We start from the raw sequence: 15,606 nt of genomic DNA on the forward strand, positions 1-15,606 counted from the left end.
GCAAAAATAAATCCTATGCAGTAACAGGAAAAATCAGTTCAAGATTGATAGGGCTGAGGATATAGCTGAATGGTAGAGCACTTGCTTAGTGAGCATGAGGCCCTAACTTCAATCACTAATACTACCAAAAAATAATTTAAGGTATATTATATTATTATAAGATGGAAAAGGCAAGCAGAAAAGCTGTGCATGGTATGGTTTGACCAGTGTGTGAGAGAGGACATAAGTAGGCATATCAGATGAGTGACTAGATGATGACTCAGAGTTAGCAATATCAATTTAAACATGAACAATTTGACACTTGTTTTCTCCTATTGAGGGAAGAGAAAAGATTACAGGAGGATGTGCTTCGTTTTATGTTTTTATTTTTGTGCGTATGCCAGTTCTGGGACTTGAACGCAGAGCCTGAGTGCTTTCCCTTCACTTGTTCCTCCCCTCAAGGCTGGCACTCTTACCACTTCCAGCTTTCTGGTGGTTAATTGGAGACTGTTGTCTCACAGCTAGCCCAGGCTAGCTTTGAACCACAATCCTCAATGACTATGATTACAGGGGTGATTGCTGCTGCTGACATCTCCCTCTGTAATGTCTACATGTTTTCCTCGTAAATAGGTATTGCTTTCCAAGAAAAATTAAAGAGTAGATGTGTTGCTTGTAGAAGCCAAGTAGGTCATGTCCTGAGGAACCACCCCTCCTACCTGAAGAGCTCTCTGGGTTTTCAGAGTCCAGTGTATGCACGTGACTCACTCATTTCCCCTTGCTCAAAGCTTCAGACCCCCCCTTGGCCTGGTAAGAGGCCAGGTCAAACTCTGCATCTCACCCCTGTTCCACATAGTTTGGCACCCTGCCTCCAGGCTATCTTCTCATCTCTTTGTGACTAATGTGGAAATGGCAGCTCGCTGACAGAAGGTTGTTTCTTCCAATTGCACCCCGGAGACAGAAATATGATATCAATTTAGCCATTTTTCTTCCACCCTGGCAGCACTTTCAGGTACCATTAAAATTCTACCCTGGGTTTTGCTATGACAGCACCAGAGACCCATTTGTGATGGGGTGATGGGGGTTTGGTTTCTTCATTCTGTCACATCAGCTCTTTTCTTGGAGAAAGGATTATGGTATGTTAACAATACAAGGCAGAGTGAATATTAATCATCCTTCCCATTTAGATAGTCTTTAGAGCTTTCAGCTGCCATCCCATTCATCAGCTCACTTGATTTGGTCTTTGCATCAACCCTGGGAGTCGAGGAAGACGAAGCCAGTAGAGAAAGAAACTCTTGGAAATTTACAGATGAAAATATTGAGGCCCATGGGACATTTATATGAGCCGTGCACAGTAGGACTGACTGCCTTAACTCAGTCAAGACTCTTTGGTTGTAAGCAACAGATATCAATATAACTGAATCAGGCCAGAGCTAACGCACTCTATCAAAGGGAATCGATGGAAGAAAAGACAGAGACCGTAGGACTCTAAGGCCTCAGGAAGCAGGAAGAGTAGGCAGGCTGTTCAAGGCATCTTCATCCTCATTAAATGTTTAGAGTCCAAATTTCAATCTTTTCTGCTCTTGAAGAGATAAGCTGATGGGCCGGGAAAGGCTGCAATAAGTCTTGGTCTCCAGAAAGATAGGGAAGCCTAAGTTCCCCAAGGGAATAAGAACCTGTTCCTTGAAGAAAGGAAAAAAACAATGATGTATAACAAAACCCAGGCATCCATCCAAGGCATGTGGATCTCAGCTTTTAGGACTCCTGAAAGAACTGGTGCTTGTTTATAGGCTCCTTCTCCCTGGCTCCGGCCTTGTCTGCTGACCATATGGCCTATTACATCTGCATTTGCTTCATTTTTCTTCGCTGACAGACCTCCGGGGCTTACTCATTCACTCCAAAATGGCAGACTCAGTGTCCAAGTGGTTGGCCCAGAATAACCCAGAATCTCTGCACCTCAATTCCAATTTTCCAGGAGAGAGACCCTGGTGGTTCTAATTCCCCTAGTCTGATAAGATGACACTTTGAGTAGGAAAAGGAATTGTGGGTACTAGAGGAGAGCTACATGATGAATAGTTATGCCTCTTGCAGAACTCAAGGACAGAAACCACAGTATTGTGTCCCAGGCACATGGAACTGAACTGAATATGGATATATGTGTATGAGAGAGAGACAGAGAGACAGGGACAGAGGCAGAGACACACACACAGAGAAAGAGTGCTCAGAATGTGGGAGAATTTGGTCCTGGGCTCCCCTACAGATACCAAAGTCCACAATGCTGGACTTTGGTCATCATGTTTACATGTAACTGTGTCTACTTCCCTGTGTGCTTTACTTATTGTGATGCTGAGACCAAAACCACTTACCTCAGACATGCTATGCAAATGCTCTACCATCAAGCCCCCTTGTGTACTCTAGGTCATTACCAGGTGACTGTGTAAGTGCTATTATGTGAATAGTTGTTATAATGCATAATTTTGAGAACAATGACAAGGAATAACAAAATCTATACTGGTGAATGAACCTAAAACCAATCATGTTAAATGAGGTAAGCCAAGCTCAGGGAGATAAATGGCGCATGTTTTCTCTCATACACAGAAGCTAAAATACTAAATCTAAAATACTGGGACATAAAAATCACGGCATTAAGGCTCTAGGCATTCACACACAGTGAGACCAAACGAGGATATTCCTAGGGGAGGAACATGAAGGCACAATGTCTATGTGTACCTTGTCATACAAAATAATACTTATCTGAATGAACTCAAGGAAATGGGTGGGAAAAGTCTAACCTGGTTCGATGCAGATGTAGTGTATATCTGGGGTTTTCTCTGTTTGCTTGTTTTGTTTTTTGGAAATACTGAGATTTGGACTCTAGGCCTAGCACTTGTTTGAATGGTGCTCTCACACTTGAGCCATGCCTCTATCCCAGGTTTTGCTGGCTGTTCAAGAGATGCAACCTCATCAATTTTTCTGCCCATGCTGGTTTCAATTCTTAATCCTCCAGAACTCATCCTTCTGAGTAGCTAGGATTACTGGCAAGGGCAACCAGTGCCTGGTTTGTGTATTTGTTTTCTAATGCATGGTTTGCTTGGATCTGAGGGTGCAGAGCCTATAGAGATGGGGGGAGCTGCTGTGTGCATACATTTATATCTGTATGCAAACATGTATGTGCACTCCCCCACATATTCTCACTGCATGCCCACCCCAACACACAAATAGACATGCATGAAAGAATAGTGCAGGAGGAATTTCAATACCAAACTTTAGACTCTATTACAGAGCTATAGTGACCAAACAGCTTGGTACTGGCACAAGAACAGGCCTGGAGACCAATGGAATAAACTGAGGACCCAGATATTAAACCACAGACCTATGCCCATCTGATCTTTGACAAAGGAGCCAAAAAAATAGAATGGAAGAAAGACAGCCTCTTCAACAAGTGGTGCTGGCAGAACTGGTTAAGCACCTGCAGAAAACTAAAGTTGGATCCTTCTTTGTCACCCTGAACTAGAATTAACTCCAAATGGATCAAAGACATCGAGGTAAAAGCCGACACACTGAAAACTTTACAAGAAGGAATAGGAGATACACTAGGCCTCCTTGGCACAGGTTGAAACTTTCTTAATAAGGACCAAGAAACACAACAAATCAGAGAAAGACTGGATACGTGGGACTACATTAAACTGCAGAGCTTTTGTATGGCAAAGGACATAGCTAGTAAATTAACTAGGAAGCCTACAGAATGGGAGAAGATCTTCACTAACCATACAATGGACAAAGGCCTCATATCTAAAATATATCAACAGCTCCAAAAATTGAATCACTCCAAAACTAATCTCCAAAGAAACAACCATCCAGTCAAAAGATGGGCCAAAGACTTAAAGAGAGTCATCTCTGAAGAAGAAAAAAAAATGGCCTATAGACACATGAAGAAATACTCAACATCTCTGTTCATACAGAAATGCAAATCAAAACAACTCTAAGATTCCACCTCACTCCAGTTAGAATGGCCAGGATCAAGAAAACTAATAACAACAGATGCTGGAGGGGATGTGGCCAGGAGGGATCACTACTACACTGCTGGTGGGAGTGCAAACTCATTCAACCACTATGGAAAGCAGTATGGCAGTTCCTCAAAAGACTAAACATAGAGCTCCCTTATGACCCAGCAATTCCACTACTTGGCATTTACCCAACCATCCAGAAACAAGGGCATACTAAATCCACTAGCACAACAATATTCATTGCAGCATTATTTACCATAGCAAAGATATGGAACCAACCCAGATGTCCCTCAGTTGATGAGTGGATCAACAAGATGTGGTAGTTATACACAATGGAATTCTATGCTGCTGTCAGAAAGAACCACATCTCCCCATTTGTAAGGAAATGGAAAGACTTAGAAAAACTCATATTAAGTGAAGTAAGCCAGACTCAAAGGAACATAGGCTCGATGGTTTCCCTCATTTGTCAGAATCAGTAGAAACCTTGGACTCTTCTAGCAGAGATTTGCAATAGATCAAAACCTAGATACATAAGGCCATACAATATGAAGCTAAATGAAAGGACCTCTAGGATATAGAAACAAAAGCCATATAATGAGTGATTGTTGTCCTTAATGTACTATGCTATCTCTTATCTCTTTTGCTGTCCCTTGGTTATCGCATATTGTTACAGTATTTCACTTTGTTATCTGATATATTGGATATGTGCGTATTTGGTTATTTGAAATTGGATAGGAAAGGGAGGAAAACAAGACGAGGGTGGGGGTGGGGGGAGGGAAATGGGGACCAAGACATGAGAAAGGTTATCAATGTATGTGAAGTAATGCATCTTCTATCTGGCAAATGTAATGTAACCCTTCGATTAATTACAATAAAAAATATGGAAAAAAAAAAGAAGTGACACTGAGGTAGAAATTCAACATCAAGTTAACGAGGGTAATTTTTTAATAGAAAAAAAAACAAAAAATAACAAATACACATGCATGCATGCATGCAGGCTGACACATGCGCTCATGCATGCACATGCACAAACACACACACACTCATCACTGACACTTGCTTTAGCTTCCCAGGGTTCACTGAGGCCACCAATGTCCACGTTTGCTTATGGCTTCCTACTTGGACTTCAACAGATAATTCAGTCACGCTCGGGATTTTTCAACCCCAAAATCTTTAAAAAAGGCATTGATTGTGTTCATCTTTTCAAGCTGGCCACACAAGTCCCAGGGCACTGCCAGCTAGGGAGACTCCCCTGCAGTTGGTTCTGCACCCCTGATCTAGTTGACCTAAGCAAGCAGGCAAGGGTGTGGCCAGGGCTGTGGGGGGAAAGCAGTGGATGGGGGATGGGCATGTGCCACATCCCTGGAGAGTTAGGCCCCCTCCTGCCCCTGTGTTTTGCCCCGCGAGAGCAGGTCAAGGCGCTTCTAGAAGAAATACTGGAACGGGTGACGGATGAGTTTAACATGTCAGAGCTGATGGGCAAAGTGGAGGAGCGCAGCCCCTACATCGTGGTCGCCTTCCAGGAGTGCGAGCGGATGAACATCCTCACCAGAGAGATTCGGCGCTCACTGAGAGAGCTGGACCTGGGCCTGAAGGTGAGGGAAGGCTGGGGGCATGGCCCTTTGCATGCAAGGCCAGGGGTTCAAACCCTGGAGGGGGAACAGAAAAAGGGAGGTCTTGGGTGGAGGTGCATTCCCAGAGGACACAGCTGGAGCCCATGGAGTAATGAGAAAATCCCTGGAAAAGAATCAGGACAGTGCACACGCATTGATGTTTCTTTTGAGCAAGTTTCTAGTGCTGACTTAAATAAGAATGGCATCTCCTATATTCCCTCCCTGTGAGGCGGCAGAAGGGGCAGCACAGCAGCTGGTGTGACTGCTCGCCAGGATAGCAGGTAGATGGGACGGCTTACTGCCTCTGAATCGCTGCGCAGAGGGACTGTTACTAGCCAACACTGGCGTGTCTGTTCCAAGAACTGCGATCCCTGGCTGTTGCTGTGCCTCACTGATGGAACACAAGCCTGGCTTGCAGAAGACCTGGGCTTTCAGGGAGGGGAGGGGGGAAGCTTCCAAGAGGAGGGGAGAAGAAGAGGCAGGAGAAGAGAAAGGAAAGAAGCAGGGAATGTGGAAAGGAACAAAAGGGAATTATAATCCAGGCATAAAGAAGTGAAAAGTCAATATGGAAGCTGACATGAAAGCTCAGAAAACCTGAGCCCTGGAGGTCTGTGTGTGGAAAAAGATGGCACCGTTGTGTGGCCTGGAAGGTAATACAACATAGCCGAATGTGTGTGTGTGTGTGTGTGTGTGTGTATGCATGCATGTGTGTAGGAAAAATAATTACGAGTTTTCCATGTGCAGACATAAAAACTACATAACACACTGAAAAAAAATCTAGGTTCATGGGGTTTACTTATTTTTTTTTTCAGTTTCCTTTTTCTCAATGTGAGTGGAGGGGAAAAAGAAAAGACAAGAACGAGATGCTGCAGCCTAACAGTGTGTGGTAATGTTTCTCCATTCCACACCAGCATCTAACCAAATGAAACCCAGAATTCCGCTGTCCGGTTGTGGGTTTCCATTGCTGTGGCGAGCAGGTGCACAGCCATCTTAGCTCATTGACTCCATGTAATTTCGTGCAGTCTATTTTCCCATTCAACTTGCAATTCCTTCACTCATTTTTCATCCCAGAGCCTTCACTGCAGTCTGAGGTCATCAATCACCAAGTGCGCCTCAGCACGGATGCGGGAGGCCATGGTGTTTCTCTCCTTGCGGCCTAGTCTACTCAATGGTGATTGATGAGCTTTTGGGGCACATTTCAGGACTGAGATTTGCCAAGATACCAAAGGTTCCATAGCCTTCCTTTCCTGGACCATAATTGGAGGAAGCAAACACAAGAACAGGGGAGAATGCAAGGCAATATTTATTCAGTGTCACCTGGAGAGACTTGAGGAAGAAAGGAGAGACAGGTGAGGGAGAGAATGAAGGAAGGGATGCAGGAACAACACTGCAGGGAAGGCCCTGAAGGAAAGAGGGACAGATACAGGGGATGTGTTAGGAAAGGAGTAAACACAAAACCTGCCCTAAGCGAGTTGCTTGGAGTGGAGAGTTGGTTCACTCCAATAAGCTGAAGATGGATATCCCAAACAACGACCCAGGATGTTTTCCCTGCTCCCTCTGTTTTCCTGAGGACAGACAGAATTGTCTCCACTCACCCTGCCATCTGGAATATGGTCTCAGAAGGGATGTCTGCTCATCTAAGTCCCCACTAGCAGCTAATGAGGACTTAGAAGCTCAGCTCCTGCCACACAGCTGAAAGGCAGTGGGCAGAAGGAAAGAAACCCTGAGGGATGCGGTGTTGACAAGGACAGCCCAAGGACAAAGCATCAAAACTCAGAGGAGGAAACAAATCCAGGTGTCGAGGAGAGAAGCTAAGTGGCAAGAAGTGAGAATAGGAGTGGACTCAGCAGAAGGGGCAGAGACAGACCGGAGGGATTCCAGGATGGTGCAGCTGGCATGAGGGACAGGTGGAGGCTGGAGGCTGCTAAGTGGAGCAGTGGGTATCATCAGCTCCAGGCTTGCCATGAGGATGGTGGTAGAAAGCTCCCTGGGCTCTGATGACCATGCAAGCCCAAGGCACACATAGGAGTCCTTGGGAAAGGCCAGCAGGCCACAAGCATGTCCCCAGGACACGCTTGGGACATTCACCATAGACATACAAGCTCTTGGGCCTAAGGATACAAGTCATGCCTCTGTGTGTCCCAGAACTGACTGCAAAACACCACTGACTCGTGTTAATCACATTCTCAAAAGCCAGAGTCCTGAAAATGCTTTCACGATCATCATACATCAGTACACACTGACCACACAACCATACCCAGAAGTTCTCTTCCCGTAAGGGCTACTACATGAAAATCCATTGTGTAGATTTGCATTGACATAATGCACACTAATGACACGTGTCGACTGGATATTTGACTTTTTTGTCAGTCATGGGTTTGAACTCAGGATCTAGGCATTGTACTTAAGCTTTTTTTTCTGCTCAAAGCTACCACTTGAGCCTTATCTCCACTTCCAAACTACCGAACATTTGAATGTAGCTAGACTGAGGTCTGGGTGTGTGCTTCAGTGATAAAGCATTTGCCCACAAAGTGTGAGGTGTTAGGTTCAAAACCTAGCACTAAAAGGACAAAAAAAATAAATCTTTCTTGGGCATAGCAGTGCATACTTTTAATTCCAACAGTTGCTGGCCTGAAACAGGAGGATGGTGAGTTTAAGGCCATCCTGGGCTACATAGTAAGATGAATAAGAGAAGGAAAATGAGAGAGGGAAGGATAAGGAAAGGAAGAGCAGGAGAACGAAGGAGGAGGAAGAGAAAGAGGAGGAGGAGGAGGAGGAGGTGAGAAGGAGGAGAAAGAGAAGCAGGAGGAGGAGGAGGAGAAGAAGAAAGAGAAAGAAGAAGATGCAGAGGAGAAAGAAAAGGGCACTGCCAGGCACTGGTGGCTCACATCTGTAATCCTAGCTACTCAGGAGGTGGAAATCTAAGTATGGTGGTTCAAAGCTAGCCGAGGCAGGAAAGTCTGTGAGACTCATCTCCAATTAGCCACCAGAGAACTGGAAGCGGCACTGTGGTGCAAAATGGTAGGGTGCTAGCCTTGAGCTAAAAAACTAAGAGACAGAATCAAGAAGATCTCTGTAAAAGTGTGTGTGGGGGTATTAGTTATCTAAATTTACTTCACATACCCCCCCCCACACACACACCTTGGAAAAACCAAAGCGAGGACATGCTTTCAGTTTCTATGACTTGTACCTTCAATTAGAAAGTGCGAGGTCATTGCCAGAATAAATTACCATCTTATTATAAGTAGATGTGAGAACATTTTAAGGAATCCGAGTTGCACATTTTACATCCCTCTGCTATTAGAATGAGTTTAAGTTTCTGAAGGGTGTTAAAAAATTAAATTGTGCATTAAAGAAAAAAACACATATTCAACCTTCATTTATTCAAGCAGTTTTGAATTCACAGCAAAATGGAGCCAGAGGCACAGATTTTCAGCATGGCCTGTCCTACCCAGTAGCTACCCATCCTCTCCTGGTGGTGTGTGGAGCCTACAAAAGAGGAGCCAACACCAACAGCCATTGTCACTGTCATAGCCCACCCCATGGTTCAGGCTCCCTCATGTCAGGCTCCCTCGTGCACTTTTGTAGCTCTGGACAAATAATGCCCATATCCACCACAGACTTGTACAGAGTCATTTCACTTCCCCCCACAAAAAAAACATCTATATTGCATGGCTTAATATATGTGTGCATTCAAATACATGTATGCCAGATATATAGATATATAGATATATTGAGTTTGAACTCGGGGCCTCCCATTCTTGCTCAGCCTGCTTGCTCATGACTGATGCTATACCATTTGAATCATTTCTCCAGTCCATCTTTTTGCTAATGAATTGGATCTGGAATCACATAGGCTCTGCTTCCACAGCCAACTTCAAATCTTGACCCTTTAGATCCTCTCAGCTTCCTGAATACCAGGTGTACAGTTGTGAGCAGCCAGAACCTGGCAATACAGTATATTCTCCCGCCCCCTCTCTCTCTCCCTTTCTCTCTCTCTCCCTTCCCCTTTTCTCTCTCTCTGGTGGTCTTTGGATTTGAACTGAATCTTTGCTTTAATCATTTCCTAAGCCCATCGTTGCTTTTTATAACAAAATACAGTAGACACAGTTGAAGAGTGAATGGCTTCACTAAGATCTGGGAACAGAGCGTAAGTTGTTGGCTTAGCATAGGAGCTAGCCAGAAACAAAGGATTCTCTGTAGAGGCTAACGGACAGCAGCTGTCAGTGTCCCGAGCTCCATCTGCACTCATCTCACTGTGGCCCAGTTCTCACAACAGGTGCCCTGGTGAGGGAAGGAGGGGGGAACGACGGAGGGAGGGAGTGACGCTCATCAAGATGCAATGTCCTCATGAACTGACACGGTGAATCAAGTCCCCTTGTACAACTACATGAGGATAATTTTTTAATGAATAAAAAATGGGAGGTGCTGGTGGCTCACACCCGTAATCCTATGTATTCATGCAGCTGAGATCGAAGCTCAAAGCCAGTAAGCGGGCCAGGTGTGGCGGTGGAGGGGGAAGACAGGAAAGTCTATGAGATTCTTATCTCCAATTAACCACCAAAAGGCCAGATTGGAACTGTGGTTCAAGTGATAGACCACAAACTTGAAGAGAAAAAGCTCAGGGACAGTGCCCAGGCATTGACTTCAAACTCCAGTAATGACACGTGAGCAAACACACACACACACACACACACACACACACACACACACACACACACACACTTTCAAGAGAACAGGTGTCTGCTAGGTACTGGTGGCTCACACCTGTTATCCTAACTACTCAGGAGGCTGAGATCTGAGTATCACAATTCAAAGGCAGCCTGAGCAGGAAAGTCCACAAGACTCCAATTACACACACACACACACACACACACACACACACACACACACGTCAGCTGTGGGTTAAGTGGTAGTAAATGGTAGAGCATTAGTCACGAGCACAAAAGCTCGGGGACAGCACCTAAGCCCTGAGCTCAAGCCCTAGGCCAAAAAAAAAAAAAAAAAAAAAGTCCCACCAGCAGTGTAAAATCTGATCCGTGACAAGTTCTGTTGGGCAATGCTATAGGACAAATCCGATGGGGCTTTCTAGCACCATTGCTGTCATGACTGAAGGCATCCCCATGCACAATGTACTTCCATAGACGTACCCAATTGTAACAAACCACACAACAATTTGTGAAAACAGTGGACATAGTGTCACACCCCTGCAATCCCAGCACTCAGCAAGTTGAAGCGGAAAGACTGGCAGTTGGAGGCAGCTTAGGTTACATAGCAAACCCCTGTCCCACAATCAATAACAATGACAGTAAAAAAGCATGAACCATGTTTGCGGCATGATTCACGAAAGCAACTCATCACGGCAGTAAACGGGCCATTGCAACCTTTTGAAGAAAGGGTGTTTTGAGGTGTATGGGGGAGGGAAGGGGGAGGACAGAGAATTTGTGCCGTCTCACAGCGAGTAGACAGAGGCGCCCCTGACTTCAGTGGAGCAGAGGAAACTCCAAAGGACCAGCCTCCAGGAAGCTGACCTTACAAAGCAAGTAGATACTGGAGCCCCTGCCACTGGCGCCATTTTCCATCTGCTTAGGTGCCATAAGCCACGGGTGGATGGGACTGGCCTGCATAATCACTTCCTGTCCCCTTTACACTTTTCCCCTCCTGTTTTGTCCCCAGGGGGAGCTGACCATGACCAGTGATATGGAAAACCTCCAGAATGCCCTCTACTTCGACACAGTGCCTGAGTCTTGGGCCAGGCGAGCCTACCCCTCCACAGCAGGCCTGGCAGCCTGGTTCCTGGACCTCCTCAGCCGAATCAAGGAGCTAGAGGCTTGGACAAGTGACTTTGCCATGCCCGCCACAGTGTGGCTGACAGGCTTCTTCAATCCCCAGTCCTTCCTGACAGCCATCATGCAGTCTATGGCCCGCAAGAATGAATGGCCCCTGGACCAGATGGCCCTGCAGTGTGATGTGACAAAGAAGAGCAGGGAGGAGTTGCGGAGCCCTCCTCGAGAAGGGGCCTACATCCACGGGCTCTTCATGGAAGGTGCCCGCTGGGACACTCAGGTAAGGCCTAACATGTGCCAAGTAGCATCCAGGGAAAGTTGACTAAATGCACACATGAGGCTGCAGCCCATAAAGTATGGCCACTTGAAGGAACACTACTAGATCTTTCTCTCCTTGGAACCATTTGTATCTGGCCAGGGGTTGGGTGGGATGGAGACACAGGCTTTGCAATAGGAATAGAACACCAAGGTTAAACATGAGGTCCCTGGAATCAGAAGCACTGAATCTGCACCCCATCATTGCCAATTTCTCAACTGTAACCATGGGATAGTTTTCTCTGTCCACATCTGTTCATTCCATATAAAATGACAGAGTGGAGTCATCCCCAAACAGATGACTGTGAAAGACACTCGCCTAGTAGCTGAAACTGGAGACACTGGGGGCAGCTGGGCATGCTGCTGTGTGCCCTGGGCTGTGATTACAGCTGCCACCTTCCTCAACCCAGAGCTCTAGAGCAACAGATGTCATTCTGCATCAGCCAAGAGTCAGTATTGTTGAAAGGGACATTTTTCATTGAAGACTTCATAAAAATTTGAGACTATAAAAGGTGTTTAGCCGCAGATAGGAAATGTCACCCAAGCATGGATGGTTGGGGTAGGGAAATGGATGAGGATGGGTAACTCTGAAAGGAGTTTATGCTTTTTTGTTTGTTTGTTCTTGTTTTTGTTTTTGCCAGTCCTGGGGCTTGAACTCAGGGCCTGAGCACTGTCCTTGGGCATTTTCCTCAAGGCTAGCACTCTGCCACTTGAGCCACAGTACCACTTCCAGCTTTTCTATGTATTTGGTACCAAGGAATCAAACCTAGGTCTTCCTTCATGCTAGTCAAGCACTCTACCACTAGGCCAAACTCCCTGTGAATTTATGCTTCTTATACACATGAGCTAGAAAAAGTGCTTTGTCAAAGAACTCCACTTGATGGGTGACATAAAACTTCCTAGCAGACAGTACTAAACTAATCAGGCCAAACTGTCAGATGCTCTAGAAGATCCTAGGAGGTAAGATAAATATGCATCCAAAATCATGGCCTCCAAGAGTCTCATAATGTGACTTTATTGAGAAACAAGACCTTTGAAGACAGATGTAATTAGGTAAAATTATCACAGACTCTAAGTTCAATTACTGGCACCCTTCTAAGAATCTTACATATATAGCCAGGAACAGTGGCTCACACTCGTAACCTCAGTTATGCAAATAGGAGGATCTGAATCTGAGGCCAGATAAACAAAAAGCAAAATGTCCCTGGAGGTGTGGTTCAAGTGTTAAAATTAGTTCAAACCTGGACCTACAATAATAATAATAATAATAATAATAATAATAATAATAAAGTCCACCATAATCCAACTGTGTGGTATCTACAAAAGACATTTCTAATTCAAAGAGCATAAAAAACACAAATAGGTTGAGAGTAAACATGGGAAAAGGTAGGCCCTCCAAACCGGAATCAGACAGCAGAGGATCACAACTCACTTTATAAGGTGTTACTGAAGAAGAGGTAGAAGAGATAGGAATTATCAAGAAAAATAGAACATACTACAATGATACAAAGGTCCAACCACCAACACAGTATAATTATAAGCCTGCATGCACCCAACAACAGAACCCCTAAAATACGCAAATAAAAATGAACGGAGTATTTTTCTTGGACTAGGAGTGTGTCCTAGTGGTAGAGTGCTTGCCTAGCAGGCACAAAGCCCTGGGTTCCAATCATTGGTTCCACATACACAAAAGAGCCAGAAGTGGTGCTATGGCTCAAGTGGCAGAGCACTAGCCTTAAGCAAAAAGTGCTCAAGGACAGTGCCCAGGTCCTGAGTGTAAGCCCCAAGACTAGGAAAAAAACCTAACAGAATTGAATAAACTTAACTGTAATCATAGGACTACTAATCCCCTAGTATTAATAGTGACTATTAATGGTTACAAAGTTTCCTAAGGGATGGATGAGAATGGCCTGGAATTTGAGAGTGGCAATCTTCATACAACTTTGTGACCATATGAAAATGTACAGGATTGTACCCTTTAAAGGAGTTGATTTCATAGCATGGGGGGCAGGGAGGCATAAAGTCTTCTCTGCTCCTATTCCTGATTCAATTTTGAGGACAAGGGATTCCATTACTTACTTCTGTTATCTCACAATACCTTAGATTAGCCTGGAAAAACAGCCAAATTCTGTCTGTAAGAGGCTCAGAGTCACCTGGACACAGGTGAGAAACTTGTGAATCATTCTAGATCAGCATTTCCCAATTATGTTCCATAAAACATGTGTTACCACCTGAAGGGTGGCCTGTAGTCAACTCAATTTAGGAAACACCAGGTTGAACAATTACATTGTTTGCTTCACTGCTGATAAAGCTTCAAGTACAAAGAATGAAGAAGCACCAACTGATCTCCCAGCTTTGCTTGACCAGAGAATCTCTTGTCCTGAGAACACTTCTCAGGACAAAAAAAAAAGTAAACTAGACAGTGATCTGAGACAAATCTATTGAGACTTGGCCTAAAACCACAGGGAGACTCCATCTTGAAAAGCCACAAAATCATGACTAAGAGAGAATGCAGTCTCTCTGTTAAAAAAAAAAAGGTGAAATGCTTTCAAGATGGGTAAAATTAACATGAAACTATAAAAAAAAATAATCAGGTCATAACCAAAGCCTTGCAATCTAAAGCATCAACTGACAAGAATAGCCTTTGTCCTCTAGCGTCTCATCTGTCAGATGCATTCTTACAAAAATGAATGAATAAAACTTGGTGACATTAAAGCTCTGAAGGGAATAGTCTGTACACAGTAACTAAAATGCTTTCCAAAATCTACATGGAGGACGTGATTTAATGCTAGTTGTGGTGGCATGTGCCTGGAATCCCAGCTCTTGAAGCCAGTTTTTTGAAGCCAGTAGCTTGTCTCAAATAAAAAGAGTGATTTAGCTAAAAAGACAGAAACATGGTTCATGTGTGAGATGCTGTCCACTGTGGGTGGGGAGGACCATGGAACGGGACGGGGGGGAACCAGATGCACCCACAACAGTGTCTCTTCTCTCCCATCTGACCAGAGCAAGGCTAGCTGTTCCCTGGCTGTGATCAAAATTCTCTTCCTGTTCTTCTGGTCCTCAGGCTGGGATCATTACAGAGGCCAAGCTGAAGGACCTGACACCCCCCATGCCTGTGATGTTCCTGAAAGCCATTCCTGCTGATAAGCAGGACTGTCGTAATGTGTATTCCTGCCCGGTATACAAGACTTGTCAGCGGGGACCCACCCATGTGTGGACTTTCAATCTGAAGACCAAGGAAAACCCATCCAAGTGGGTGCTAGCTGGCGTGGCCTTGCTTCTGCAGATTTAGCTTCCTGATGAGCTCCTGAGAATACAAGGAGAGCGACTGGCTGGATGCTGGACACTGGCTGGTGACCCCAGACCCTTAGAACACGGTCAGAAATCATGAGCACTCAACTTGCTGAAGAATTCCTCTAGGGAATGCCACTGGAGCAGGGCACCTCAAAGGCTGAGCCTGCCCACACTGTGGTAGGGAATTTTATAGCACCCAATCTTTCCTAATAAAGTGATTTGCACTTCACCTGTGTCTGGTCCCGGCTTTGTGAGTGGCTGTGACCCTGTACAATGCCCTCAGTGTCTAGCTCCCAGGGGGCCCAGGCTCACGGGCTTCCTCATGAATCAGTCTCCAACTTTAGGCACCTGCTGCTGGGGCCATCTACATACACATGACTGGGTGGGAAACATTGTGTGTGTGTGGATCATGGGGCTTGAACTCAGCCTGGCGCTGTCTCTGAGCTCTTCAGCTCAAGGCTACTGTCTTACCCTTGAGCCAAGCCCCACTTCCCGTTTTCTAGAGGTTAACTGGAGATGAGTCTGTTTCTTTTATGCCCAGGCTGGCTTTGAACCTAGATCCTCAGATCTCAGCCTCCTGAGTATCTAGGATTACAGGCGTGAGCCCCTGCACCC

At 45.2% G+C, this 15,606-nt stretch overlaps 1 protein-coding gene across 1 annotated transcript in view; it reads left to right on the forward strand.

Moving 5' to 3' along the window:
- The window catches only part of Dnah9 (dynein axonemal heavy chain 9), a 306,051-nt gene extending 290,727 nt beyond the window's left edge, over positions 1 to 15,324 (forward strand). The window contains exons 67-69 of the mRNA XM_090349542.1: positions 5,396 to 5,578; positions 11,273 to 11,662; positions 14,762 to 15,324. Coding sequence (XP_090205668.1) covers positions 5,396 to 5,578; positions 11,273 to 11,662; positions 14,762 to 14,989 — 801 coding nt within the window. The 3' untranslated portion in view covers positions 14,990 to 15,324. The remainder of the gene's footprint in view (positions 1 to 5,395; positions 5,579 to 11,272; positions 11,663 to 14,761) is intronic.
- Positions 15,325 to 15,606: the final 282 nt, after the last annotated feature.

Source organism: Megascapheus bottae, chromosome 17, assembly GCF_031878675.1.
Source record: "Megascapheus bottae isolate mThoBot1 chromosome 17, mThoBot2.hap1, whole genome shotgun sequence".
In the NCBI taxonomy this organism is placed as follows: Eukaryota; Metazoa; Chordata; class Mammalia; order Rodentia; family Geomyidae; genus Megascapheus; species Megascapheus bottae.